This window comes from Phascolarctos cinereus, unplaced genomic scaffold, assembly GCF_003287225.1.
Source record: "Phascolarctos cinereus isolate Bilbo 61053 unplaced genomic scaffold, phaCin_HiC Scaffold_2;HRSCAF=192, whole genome shotgun sequence".
Lineage (NCBI taxonomy): Eukaryota > Metazoa > Chordata > Mammalia > Diprotodontia > Phascolarctidae > Phascolarctos > Phascolarctos cinereus.
Window position 1 is genome coordinate 256376472 of NW_027555625.1, and position 13875 is coordinate 256390346.

The window sequence follows — 13875 nt, forward strand, 5'->3', positions numbered from 1 at the left end:
TATCAGCTCCCTCACAGAGAGAACTCATCCTTCTTTGAGTAGTCCTTGTAAATTGCCTAGAGCAGAGTTTTGTAGTCAACCAGCATTTATTAAGGCTTACTATGTTTAGGCTGTGACCTAATAGAAAGAAAGGCAAAAATAGTCCCTGCCCTCAAGAAGCTCACATACTTACTGGGAAAATAAGTGATTATTAAGTCACTGAACTTCCCAGGGACCAAACACAGAAAGTGGACTATCTGGGCTCATGGGAGCTCTACAGTTGATTCCAGGAAGTTAGCCCTATGTGACACTGGTTCTTCTTAGAAATTCACATTTCAGAAATGTAAAAATTCTGAGATGTTCTTGGGATAACTGGATAGTGGTAATTATTGGTGAAAGACTCTGAATGAAGTATTATTCAGTATAGTAGGAGGAGTTACCGTAGTGCCACTGTGTCACAGGAACTGAGGCCCATGTCGGAGAATAAAAGGAAGTGACCTAGGAACTCATAACATTCACCAGAATCATTCTCACATTCTCAGCTTCTGCTACAGGCACAGAGACCATCCCCAGAAAGATGAAGCTTCTGCTGCTGAGTGTGGGCTTGGCCCTGGTCTGTGGCCTCCAACCTGAGTATAGCAGGTCAGAGGAAGACCTATCAGATGAAAAAGAACAAAAATGGGCACAGGTAGGTGGGTGGAATGGGTTGGGAGGGAAAGTGGGGTCAGGAATAACAGACAAAGAGAACAGAACCCGTCTGCCCAACAGGACTGGTGGAACCAGGACATAGGGCAAAACGGAAAAGATACGTGAATGTGTGTCTTCTAATAGCTAGCACTTTAGGGGCAGGTAGGTGGTACGGTGGATAGAGTGCCAGACTTGGAGTCAGGAAGGCTCATCTTCCTCAATTCAAATCTGGCCTCAGCTACTTACCAGGTGTATAACCCTGGGCAAGTCGCTTAACCTTGTTTGCCTCAGTTTTCTCATCTGTAAAATGAGCTAAAGCAGGAAATGGCAAACCACTCCAGCATCCTTGCCAAGAAAACCCCAAATGGGGTCACAAAGAGTCGAACATAACTGAAATAACTGAACAACAATAACAACAAATACAGAATTTTAAGGTTTACAAAGGACTTTATAGATATTATCTCATTTGATTCTCACAACAGCTCTGCAAGGTATTCTGACTCAAAGCTGTCCTTCCCAATAGTTGTGCTGTCTGCAAATCTGAGAATCTGAAATGATGCATGATTGTATATATATTTGCCTATGATTTGCATATCCTTTAAAAAAGAATAAGGAGAAATGTTTCAGCCTCTCCTTCCTGACCACACAATCCTATAGGAGAGCTTTCTGTACTTGTCAAATGAAGCGGATAGACCAGGCAACCTCTGAAGACCCTCCCGTTCTAAAATCTTGTCATTCAATTATACTGCTCTTTCTAAAGGCAAATCTAATCCCAGGGACCTTGATTGAAATCTATCCTCTCAGCTTCTTATTGTCATACAAAATGAGCTAATAGATATTAGAAAATCTCACAGAGGAGCCAGGCACTCCAAGGCATAGAGCCTGGAGGTTTCCTTCACTGAGCTGCCATTTAAAATGATTTTGTCAATAGGATGATAATGGTAACTTGGGGCTTTGTTTCCGCATTTGAGCTGATTTTGAATGCCACATGGATTCTGTCATGGTTTGGAGAATGATCTCAGACCCAGTCAGAGAAGAAGGGAAGAGGATTTCCCCAGGAGGCCTTACTGATTAGAGTTAGACAAAGGACCCAAGATTAGTCAAAGTCTTTTATAAGTGAATGTTTCTGTTAAGATCCCAATAAGGATACTCCCTACTCCTTATGAAAATTTTATGTTTCTTTCCCCCTCCAAATTTTTTTAAAAGAAAACTAATTGGTTAGTTGTATCTAAAGACAAGATGTATAATAACTGGCAGTGAAAAATCAGATATCTTGCCAAAGGTCACACAGCTAAGTAGTGTTAAAGCCAGGACTGGAAGTCAAATCTCCTAACAACTGATTCTAACAATCTTACTGCTTTTCCGTGGTGAAAATATACATGCTAAGGCAGAATTGAAGTAGGGAACCTCAATTTCTTCATCGATAAAATGAAGGGTTTGGGCTAAGGTCCCTTCCAAGTCTGAAATCCCATGATCTTGTGATCAGGGTGTTTTCTTTGCTTCCATTCTCACCCAGACCTTTTCCCACAGCTTTCTAGACACTGGCACACTGTTGCATTGGCCTCAAGTGACAGAGCTCTGATTGAGGAGGAAGGTCCCTTTAGGTATTTTATCCAAAATATCACCATAGAGCATGGCAACTTGAATGTATACTTTTTGACAAGGTAAGTACTGCTCATGTTAGCTGGGGGAAGTAACAGACTTCTGGGCCGCAGCACTGGACTCTCTCTCCCAACACAGGCTGAACTTGTTTGTCCTAGGTATCAGTCAGTGACAAAGCTTCTGTGTAGTCTTGTAAACAGGAAGGGCCAGCTTGGAATGGAAACAACATTAATGTAAGCTCTTTTCAAAAAGGAATTATTTCATTCTTATTTGTTTCCCAGTTCCTAGAACAGTGCTTGGTACATAATAGGTACTTAATAAATATTAAGGGATTGATTGATAAAAAGGCAAAATACAGACTTGAAGTGTGTGTGCAAGGGAAGGGCAATATTGATTGCAAATGAGGTCTTTTGAACTACCAGCTAGGGAAGCCAATTCTTTCTTTCTCTTCCACACTCCCTAAATCACTCCTCAGCCATCCACCATAATTTGGAGGCAGAATAGGTTCACAGATATAGCTCTGCTGAGAGAATAGAGAGAAGAGATAGAGGAGAGAAGCAAATGTCACTAGGACACAGTGATGTCATACCAGACAATATCAACAGACAATATCTTTCATCCATAAGGCCTGAAATGCCTGGCATGCTTTATCGACATCAAGAAGGAATGTGTGATTATCAGTCCTCCCAGACTCTTGATTCCAGGAAGAAAATCATAGAAGAGAAAACTCTGGCCTGAGTCCTATTCTTTATTCATTCACTGACTGTTAGTGCTTAAATGACTGTCTCTTTTCAAGTTTGTGTTTCAATTATATCTTTTAAATGGGGACTATGCTATTGTTATTACTCTACTCATCTTTTCTGGATATTGTGGAGATGAAATGAGATAGTAATGGCATCATTTCATATTTACACAGTGCTTTCAAGTTTACAGAAAATTCTTTGCATAATTACACAGGGGATTTTTATCCCCATTGTATAAGTGAAAACACTGAATCTCAGAGGAATAAAGTGACTTGCTCAAGGTCACTTTTTTGGGGCAAGGAGAGACAATTTTCTTTTTATCCCAGTGCTTTGCAAAGTGTCTGGAACATAGAGTGTGCTTAATAAATACTTGTTAATTGACTGACAGTGAGGTTCAAAGCCAGATCTGATTTCTGACAGCATTCACCTGGGTACTGTTCTTTCACAAATGAAATCAATATCCCAAAATCTGCTTATGCAGACTTTCTGCATGAATATTTTACTTAACTGGTACATGTATTCTATATACTGATCACAGATTTTCAAAAAATAAGAATTTAATAAAATATATTCTTACCAATTTTAAAAATAGTGAGCATAGTTTTGTTTTGAGCAATTAGAAGTCACTCAGGAGACTTCATTGTTTATAATTTTATATTAATGACTGAAGGCACATAAGTAGTTCAGTGGATACAGTGCGAGGCCTGGAGTTAGGAAGACCTGAGTTCAAATCTGGCCTCAGACATAAGCTGTGTGACCCTGGGCAAGTAACTTAACTCTGTTTGCCTCAGGTTCCTCATCTGTAAAATGAGGTGGAGAAGGCAATAAAAAACCACTGCAGCGTCTTTGTCAAGAAAACCTCAAAATGAGTCACAAAGAGTCAGATATGACTGAAATGACTAAACAATAACAACAAAAATGGGCTGAAAACAATTTTCATAAATTTCTGGATTAGATTTTGAAAACAAAGTTCACTATGCAAAAATGAAGTGTTATTATAATACTAATCTTTATTTCCAGGAAAAACAGCCAATGCATTCCATTATCTCTTACTGCTTTCAAGACTAAGGAAGCACGTCATTTTAAATTGAACTGTAAGTGTGAGCAAGAAAAGTTCCGTCTTATTCACTGAAATGAATTAATGGACCCATTGATTAACCAGAGTACACAAACTAATGCTATCCTTCATTCCCACTCCTGTCCCTCTGATAGCTGTAGAGGCCAGATAAGCCTTGATGGGATTAAAATGGGAACTAAATCATTGTGCAACCTTGCACAAGTCCTTTCCGAGCTTCAATTTCCCCATCTGTAAAGTGATATACCTGGACTACATGGCCTCCCAATGTCCCTTTCATCTCTACCATTCTGTGACTCAGGAAGCTCGGGTGAGGGGAGGTATACCTTGAAAAAGGTTTGTGAACAAAACCATAGTTTGTTTGGGATTTCCGAGATGGCTGAGAAATTCCTTTACCTAACATGCAACTATAGATAGATATCGAGATTTTTCCCTAGTTCTTGTAGCATCAGAAATTTCAATCCCTACCCTCTCCTGATTTCACAGATTATGGAACTAATGATGTCTACTATGAAAGCTCTAAGCCAAATGAATATGCCAAATTCACCTTGTATAACTACCATGATGGGAAAGTGAACATTGTGGCAAACCTCTTTGGTATGTATTCTATTACCCTTCCCTGACACTCATTCACCTCTTCATTCCTTGAAAAAGGATGTGCAATGAAAGGAAGCAAGTGACCAAAACTGAGTCCAGCAACAATGTGCAGCGTTTAAGACAAAGAAAGCATTTTCCAGAACAGCAAATTGATCACCCTGAGACCCCTGGAGGCAGCCAGTCTTAGAATTTAATAGAATATAAGCTTGTTGAGGGCAGGAGGTCTATTTTTTGTCATTATATTCAGACACTTAGCACAGAATTTGGCATATACTAAGTTATTAATAAATGCTTATTGAATGAATGAATAAATGACCAACCTTATTTAGCAAATCCTTACACTGCTTGGGAAAGAATACAGAGCAGAGAGACTATTTAATAAAGACCTTACTTTATAGCAGAAGAAAGATCTGTTGATTCATTCACTCATTAATGAATGAAATTAACACAAAAAGTGATAAGGTAAAATGGGAAAGTAAAAAATATGTCATGATAGTTCCTAGGAGGGAGAGATGATGTCTGGTGGGGGATTAGGTAGAGCTTCATAGAGATGATATTTGAGCTGAAGGGGAGAATTGGAGGGATAGGTCTGGAAGGTCATTCCAAGAGAAGGGCACCAGGTAAACAAATGATAGTGATCAGGTCAGGTGAGAGATACTGGGAAGAATCAAACTCTTATATTCATACTCACAAACTTGTTAACCTTAACTTTAATCCTGAATTTCAAAACAGCTTCAGGTTCCATCAGACAGGATTGGCCAAATATTCCTCATCTTCCTCCTCCCCACTCCTTACATCATCTGAAGGAATCACATTTTCTTCCTCTGTGAAGTTAGGGACTTGGACTTATGATTTTTTATGCCTTATGGTTCTCATGTTGTAATGACTGCAATGCAGTGATTATCTTCTAAGTGATGAGAGACAGAGAGAGTGAGGGAGGACCAGGGTGGGACCAGGATCTCTCTGACAGGGATTTTCATAGTTCCTCCAATCACTGCTATACTCGTGAAAGGTTTGGGTTGAATCCCAGATTCTTATATAGCAAGCATTCCTATAGCTACTATTCTATATATCTCTCTCTCTTTTTTTTCGTAGCCAAACTCTTGTGGAAAAAAAAATATTGTCTCCACTTCCACACTTCCCACTCAGTTCTCATCCTCTTTGCAGGATAATTTATCTATGTTCCATTCCTATGTGCAGACGTACCCCAGGGCTACCATCTCTCTCTCCTCTCTCTCTCTCTCTCTCTCTCTCTCTCTCTCTCTCTCTCTCTCTCATACACACCCAATCAGCAGTCACAGGTTCTCTGTAGATGACACCCAAATCAATATACTCAGTCATTATCTTTTGCCCTGGAGTTCCCAGGGATCTCTATAGATGTCCCATTGATATTTCAAACTCAGTAAGTATATTCATTATATTTTTCTCTAAAACCATTCTTCTTTCTAATTTCTCTTTTCTAGAAAATCACCACTCCTCCAATCACATAGTATCACATACAAGAAGTAATTCTTGACTCTTCCTTCTCTCTCACCCATATATTCCGTCAGCTGCCTCCAAAATATTCTACCCTCAAAGTCTCTCTCTCTTTCTCTGTCTTTCTGTCTCTGTCTCTCTCTTTCTCCCTCCCATTCTCTTCTGTCTATTCAAAGTATACTTACCCTAATTTTTGTCCTCTTTACCTATGACCTAGAGTATTGCAACGACCTACCAACCTAACTGTTCTCCCTGTAGTCTGCATCTCCCATCTCAAACCTATTTTCTACAGAGCCACCAAATGGATATTCCTAAAACACAGGCCTAACCAAGGTACTATGCCACTCAGAAAGCATCAGTGGTTTTCTGTTACCTTACCTCCAGCACAAAATAGAAACTCCTCTTTTTGGCATTTAAGGTGGTTGATTAGCTAGCTCCAAGCCTGTTTCTCTAGGCTGATTACATTTGGAATATTCTATGTTCCAGCCAAATTGGTCAACTTGCTGTTGCTCATAGAAGACATCTTTTGCCTCTGTGCTCCTGCACAGCTTGTTGCACTTGTCTGAGATGCTTTTCTTTCTCGTCTCTATTCCTTGGATCTCCAAGTTTCCCTCAAGGTTTGTGTCAAGTACCACATCTTTCAAAAAACCTTCCCCTGATTTTCCCAGTTGCTGGTGCACCACTCAACAAAATTACTATTGTATTTGTCGTATCATATCTATAGCTAGAAAACTATCTTGTATTTACTTATCTGTGAAGATATAATATCCTTTCTATACCCTTTAGACTGCAAACCTGTGGGCTTTGTCTTTCTCTCATCTTTCTATCCCCAGATTCTAGCACAACATCTGTATATAAAGTATAATGGGTGCTTTATAAATGCTTGTTGATTGATTTACCAAGTGATTAGGGGATCCTCTCTCCTTCTTTCTTCAAGGTATGAAATGGCATACCTCATACCAGGCAGCATGACAGCTCCAATCCCCAAATTTGTATAATGGGCATAAACTCCTTCTCCATGTCTCTCTACTTCTCTCATGCAGCTATTTCTTTCCTTGGTATCTGTAAATGATCAGTGAGAGAGACTCACTAACCATTCTCACTCTCACCCTGACTGCAGGCCGGACTCCATATCTGAGCAATGAAATCAAGAAAAAATTTGAGGAAGATTTTATAAGCAGAGGATTTAGGAAGGAAAACATTTTAGACATATCTGATGTTGGTAAGTTCTGTTTATTCCTGTCTCCTTGTTCTCAATTTCTCTTGATGACATTAAGAAAGATTCTGTGGGATGGAAACTCTCTCAGATTTGTTTCCTTATCATTATCCAAGAAAGTTCTATTCCTCTTCCTTCCCTTTGGCAAACAAAAGCTAAGTAGGTCTTGGGTATAAATACTATTGGCATCTTGCGTTTTCTCCACAGATCATTGCTAGAAGCTTGACCAATAAGGAAGCTGACTCTGTCTGTCAGGTCTGTGATATTTAACTTTGTTGTTATTCCCTGGGAATCATGCTTCTTTAGAAAACCAAAACAGGGTACCTCAGGAGACAGCCACAAAAAGGGGGACAAATATAGATCAGGTTGGTGAGACCCTGTTTTTTTTGTGAGTCCCCAATGTCTTGGCCAGCCTGACATATTCCTTTAACACAAGTGCTTAAAATGGAGAAGTGAAGGTGATTAACATTCTCTTTCTGATTATGGTTACTTTAATTACTCTATATTTATATACATTATTCAATATTCCTTTTCTCTTCCTCTCCTTTCCTTGTTCTATCCTTGTCTTCTCTACCTTCTCCTTCCCTTGAAACTGATGTGAGTTTAAGGAGAGTGTGGAAGGGGATTAGTGCTGAAGATTGATGAGGATTGGAATAAGCTCAAGGCTGGGGATTGGGAAATGCAAGTCTGGAGGGAGATCAGGGCTAGGAATTGGGGTGAGAGTGGAAGTGGCATTCACACCGTGTGATTGGGAAATATTCTTCATTTTAGCAATCCATTTAATTATATTTCACCTCTGATTCTCCTAAAAAATATCTGTCCCTGTTTCCCAGAGGGGGTTACAGGAACAAGAAATTGTATTTTCCTGGTTTTTTCTTTTCTGGCCTCATCTTCACAATTCCACTTCCATGGACCATCCATTTATCCCAGATAGTATTTGCTCAATCTGCCACAGTTTATCTCTTGCCTTCTCATGGACCAAATTTGCCTCCACTATGTATATTTCTCTCTCAGGTTCCAAGCTTCTCTCCTTCCATTCTTGATAACTATCATCTTATATCTCTTCCTCTTTTGTAGCTAAACTAAAACAAAGCCTTCTATGATATGTTCCTCCACATTCTCTCCTTTCATTCTCTTCTTAATTCTTTACAATATGGCTTTTGCCCTTTTTATTCTCCAGAAACTACTCTCTCCAAAGTTACTATTGATGTCTTAGTTACCAAATCCAATTACCTTTTTCTTAACCTTCGTTCTCCTTGACCTCTTTGCAGCCTTTGAAACTGTTGATCACTCTATCTTCCTTGATACTCTCTCCTTTCTAGGTTTTTAGAATATGACTCTCTCCTGGTTCTCCTCTTATCTATGTGACTGCTCCTTCTCTGTCTCTTTTGCTGGATGCCCCTTTAGATCATGTCCTGTAACCATAGGTATTCCTTAGGGTTCTATCCTGGATCTTCTATTCTCCTTCTATACTACTTCACTTTCTGATCTCATCAGTTCCCATATATTTAATTACTGTCTCTATGCTAATGATTCTCAGATCCACCTATCCTGCCCTCTCAAGGTTTCTGCTGACCTCCAACCTTATATCTCCAACTGCCTTTCAGACATGTTGAACTTGATGTCCAGTAGGCATCTTAAATGCAATATGTCCCAAACTGAACTAATTATCTTTTCACCTAAACTACCCCACCTCCTACTTTCCTTATTACTGTAGAGGGCAACACCACCACCACCCCCGAAGTCCATCAGGATCACAACGTAGGAGTTGTCTGGATCCCTCATGATCTCTCACTCCTCATGTCCAATCTGTTGCCAAAGCTTGCCAATTTTATCTTGGCAATATCTCTTGAATAGGACCCCTTTTCTCCTCTGACACTGCCACCACTCTAGTGCAGGCTCTTATCACCTTAAACCTTTATTATTGAAATGACCTGTTGGTGAGTCTGCCTACCTCAAGTCTCTCTAAACTCAGCCACTAACGTGATTTTTGTGAAGCACAGTTTTGACCATATTACTTCTCCTCCCCTAATGAAATCCAGTGGTTACCTATTACCTCTAGAATCAAACACAAAACATTCTGTTTGGCATTCAAAGCCCCCTTCTACCTTTCCAGTCTTCCCAAACCTTACTTCCCAACAGGTACTCTTCAGTCCCATGACACTATCCTTCTGGCTGTTCCACAAACAAGACACTACATCTCTTGGCTCTGAACATTTTTTTTTCTGGCTGTCCTCTATGCCTGGAATGCTCTTTCTCCTCCACTACAACTACTGACTTCCCTGACTTTTTTTAAAAATCCCAACTAAATTTGTAGCTTCTACAGGAAGGCTTCTGCAACCCGTCTTAATTCTAGTGCCTTACCTCTGTTAATTATTTCCTATTTATCTTGTATATAACTTGTTTTGTATATTGCCCCCCACTCCATTAGACTGTAAGCTTCTTGAGGGGAGGGATTGTCTTTTTTTGTATTCCTAGCACTTAACACAGTACCTACCTGACACATAGTAGGAACCTAACAAATGTTTATTAAGTGGAATTGTTTCCCACCAATTCAATCTGTGACTATATTTTATAATCAGATTCCTATCTTTGTTCTTTTAGGGATTCCCAGGAGACTGTAACCTTTTCTTGCTGGACTCCCCACCTGCTTTCTCCAAAGAATTGTCAGCATGATAATCACAAGTTCTGGAGGCCTCTTTGTCTCTTCTCCAAGTTTCAAGGGAATTGTATCCTTCTTTGAGCTCTGACTCTTTATAGGCAGTACTCTTGGGTGACACTATTCCTGCAAAGTCCAATAAATGATTTACTCTGTGCATCAGTTGTCCTAAGTCTGTTTGAGAAGCATGGGGGCTAGGGTAGAGGATAAGGAATGATATCTGAGCAACAGTAGCAGGACTCTTCAGGTCTATGAGAGTTTATCCAAACACTTCAATTGACTTTTTGCTTTTAAACTGATTAATTTGTCTAAAAGATAAAGACATATATAGAAGCTGGAATTCAGTCCCTCTGCTGCATTAATTGTAATAAGTTAGGCTTTGAGCAAGGGAAAGAAAAAGGTTGATATCCTATGAAGTTTCTAAGTATTTTAGGGAGTCATCTGTCTGCATTTGCCTCTTCCAGTACCACTAACTCTAGTTGCTGTGACCTCTCCAACTCTCTCTGTGTCTCTCTTCAGAGAGATTTTTCAAACTACCATAGTAGTTTGCCCTCCATTTCTGATCCTATTATGAGTCTCCTCTTCTCATGCTTGGAAAAACTACCACTCCTAGAAACTGTAGTGACTGAGACCTCCTCAGAGGTAGTCTTGTTGGAAGGACTATTGCACTCAATAAAAGATTTAGAAATAAACTTAAAATATGCACCAAAGAGGAAATCTGGAAAATTTAAGAAGCAATAGATAAATTGGAAAACAATTACATATCATAAAATTAAAAGCTGCTTCTTTGAAAAAAAAAACTAACAAAACTGATATATCTTTAGCCAATTGGATTTTTAAAAAAAGAGGGAACAAAATCAAGGGAACAAAATTTAAAATGAATGTGGAGAAGTCACAAGAAAGATAAACTTTTGAAAATAGCTAACAGGGTCTACAATACACAATTATATACCAGCAAAAATGAGAACTTAAAGAAAAAAGAGTAATGCCTACAAAAATATAAAAATACCAAAAATAGTAGTGCACCAAATAGAGAACTTAAAAGATTCAGTTTCAGAAAGGGAAATTAAATTGCTATAGAGGAGAAAGCAAAAACAATAAACTCATTCATGTGGATTTATAGGAAAATGCGGTAAGACTTTCTTTTAAACATTTGTTTTTAAAACGTTAAGTTCCAAATTCTGTCCCTTTCTCCCTCCCCACCCACCCTCATTGAGAAGACAAGCAATTCCATATAGGTTATATATGTGTAGTCATGCAAAACATATCCATAATAGTCATGTTGTGAAGCAAAACAGACAAAAAAACTCAAGAAAAATAAAGTGAAAAAAACAAACAAACCCAAAGTTGCTTCAATCTATGTTCAGACACCATCAGTTCTTTCTCAGCAGGTGGATAGCATTTTTCATTCTAAGTCCTTCAGAGTTGTCATGGATCATTGCATTGCTGAGAATAGCTAAGTCATTGACAGCTGATCATCTTGCAATATTGCTGTTACTTTGTACTCAGTACATTTCACTTTGCATCAACCCATGTAAGTCTTTTTAGGTTTTTCTGAGAGCATCCTGTTCATCATTTCTCATAGTACAATAGTATTCCATCATAATTACATACCACAACTTATTCAGCCATTCCCCAATTGATGTGTAGCCCCCTCAATTTCTAATTCTTTACCTCCAGAAAAGACCTGTTGTAAATAGTTTTGTACATATAGGTCCTTTTCCTTTTTTTAAATCTCTTTTGGGATACAGACCTAGTAGTGGCATTGCTATATCAAAGGACATTCATGTTTTTGTAGGCCTTTGTGCATAGTTCCAAATTGCTCTATAGAATGGTTTAATCAACTCACAATTCCATCAACAGTACATAAATGTCTCATTTTTACCACATGCCTCCAACATCTGTCATTTACTTTTTCTGACCTATTGTTTTATCTAATATGTATGAGGTAATACCTCAGAACTGTTTGTTTGTTTTTTTTTCTTTTTTTTTGTGAGGCAATAGGGGTTAAGTGACTTGCCCACGGTCACACAGCTAGTAAGCGTCATGGTCGGATTTGAATTTGAGGCCTCCTGACTTCAAGGCCAGAGATCTATGTTACTGTGCCATCTAGTTGCCCCATCAGAATTGTTTTAACTTGCATTATTTCAATCAATAGTTAGAATATTTTTCATATGGCTATAGATAGCTTTAATTATTTCATCAGGAAGCTAATTATATCTTTTGATCATTTATCAGTTGAGGAATGGCTCTTATTTCTATAAATTTGACACAGTTTTCTATGTGTTAGAGAAATGAAGTCTTTATCAGAGAAACTTGCTTCAATTTTTTTTCACAGTTAGTATTGCTATTTGTATTTCTCTCCAGCCTATTCCCCCTACCCCTGTTTATTCTATTCTCACTCTCCTTTCAAAAGTATTTTGCTTCTGATTACTCTTTCTCCCAATCTGCCCTCCCTTCTATCACCTTCCGCCCCCCCCCTTCTTATCCGTTTCTGGGTCTATTTTCCTGTAGGGCATGATAGATTTCCATTGCCTGTATATCGTATTTCCCAGTTATATGCAAAATAATTTTTAACATTCATTTTTAAAACTTTTAGTTTCAAATTCTCTTCCTTCCTCCCTCCCCACCCACCTTCATTGAGAAGACAAGCATTTAGATATAGGTTATACATGTGTAGTCATGCAAAACACTTCCATAATAGTCATGTTGTGAAAAACTAACTATATTTCCCTCCATCCTATCCCGCTGCCCATTTTCTCTCCTTTCACCCTGTCCCTCCTCAAAAGTGTTTGCTTCTGATTACCCCCTCCCCCAATCCACCCCTTCTTCTATCACCCCCCACCCCAGCCATCTCCTTTCTTTCTACTTTCACGTAGTGTAAGATAGATTTCTACACCCAATTGAGTGTGTATGTTATTCCCTCTTTAAGCCAATTCCAATGAGAATAAGGTTAACTCATTCCCTCTTGCTTCCTCCCCATTTCCTTTCCACTGTAAAAGCTGTTTCTTGACTCTTATGTGAGATAATTTATCTCTCCCTTTCTCCTTCTCCCAGTACATTACTCTCTTACCCCTTAATTTCTATTTTTAAGATATCATCCCTTTATATTCAACTCACTCTGTGCCTTCTGGCTATATATAGTCCCTCCAACTACTCTAATAATGAGAAAGGTCTCATGAGTTTCAAATATAATTTTCCCATGTAGGATGTAAACAATTCAACTTTAATAAGTCCCTTATGATTTCTTTTTCCTATTTACCTTTTCATGCTTCTCTTGAGTTTAGTATTTGAAAGCCAATTTTTCTATTTAGCTCTGTTTTTTTCTCAAGAATGCTTTACATTCCTCTATGTTATTTAATATCCTTTTTTTTGCCTCATTGATTGTGCTCAGTTTTGCTGAGTAGTTGATTCTTGCTTTTAATCCTAGTTCCTTTGACCTCCAGAATATCATACTCCAAGACCTCTGATCCCTTAATGTAGAAGCTTCTAAATCTTGTGGTTCCACAATACTTGAATTGTTTCTTTCCAGCTGCTTGTAATATTTTCTCCTTGATATGAAAACTCTGGAATTTGGTTATAATATTCTTGGGAGCTTTCCTTTTGGGATCTCTTTCAAGGAGTAATTGGTGGATTCTTTCAATTTCTATTTTGCCCTCTAGTTCTAGAATATCAGGGCAGTTTTCCTTGATAATTTCTTGAAAGATGATGTCTAGGCTCTTTTTTTGATCATGGCTTTCAGATGGTCCAATAATTTTTAAATTATCTCTCCTAGATCTATTTTCCAGGTCAGTTGTTTTTCCAATGAGATATTTCACATTATCTTCTATCTTTTTATTCT

General features: G+C 38.5%; 1 protein-coding gene across 1 annotated transcript; it reads left to right on the forward strand.

Moving 5' to 3' along the window:
* Positions 1-472: 472 nt before the first annotated feature.
* LOC110205321 (trichosurin) lies at positions 473-10191 on the forward strand. Its single transcript, XM_020981850.2, has 7 exons — positions 473-667; positions 2197-2330; positions 4032-4105; positions 4573-4683; positions 7280-7381; positions 7583-7630; positions 9980-10191. Exons 1-6 carry the CDS (start codon positions 557-559, stop codon positions 7591-7593), a joined length of 543 nt encoding a protein of 180 aa, XP_020837509.1. The 5' UTR covers positions 473-556; the 3' UTR covers positions 7594-7630; positions 9980-10191.
* Positions 10192-13875: the final 3684 nt, after the last annotated feature.

Bases quoted from the DNA above. Each gene is read 5' to 3' on its own strand.
- LOC110205321 (XM_020981850.2), top strand. From the start codon at position 557: ATGAAGCTTCTGCTGCTGAGTGTGGGCTTGGCCCTGGTCTGTGGCCTC. The intron at 668-2,196 runs GTAGGTGGGTGG...CTTTTCCCACAG, and splicing joins AAGAACAAAAATGGGCACAG to CTTTCTAGACACTGGCACAC. The intron at 4,106-4,572 runs GTAAGTGTGAGC...CTGATTTCACAG, and splicing joins ACGTCATTTTAAATTGAACT to ATTATGGAACTAATGATGTC.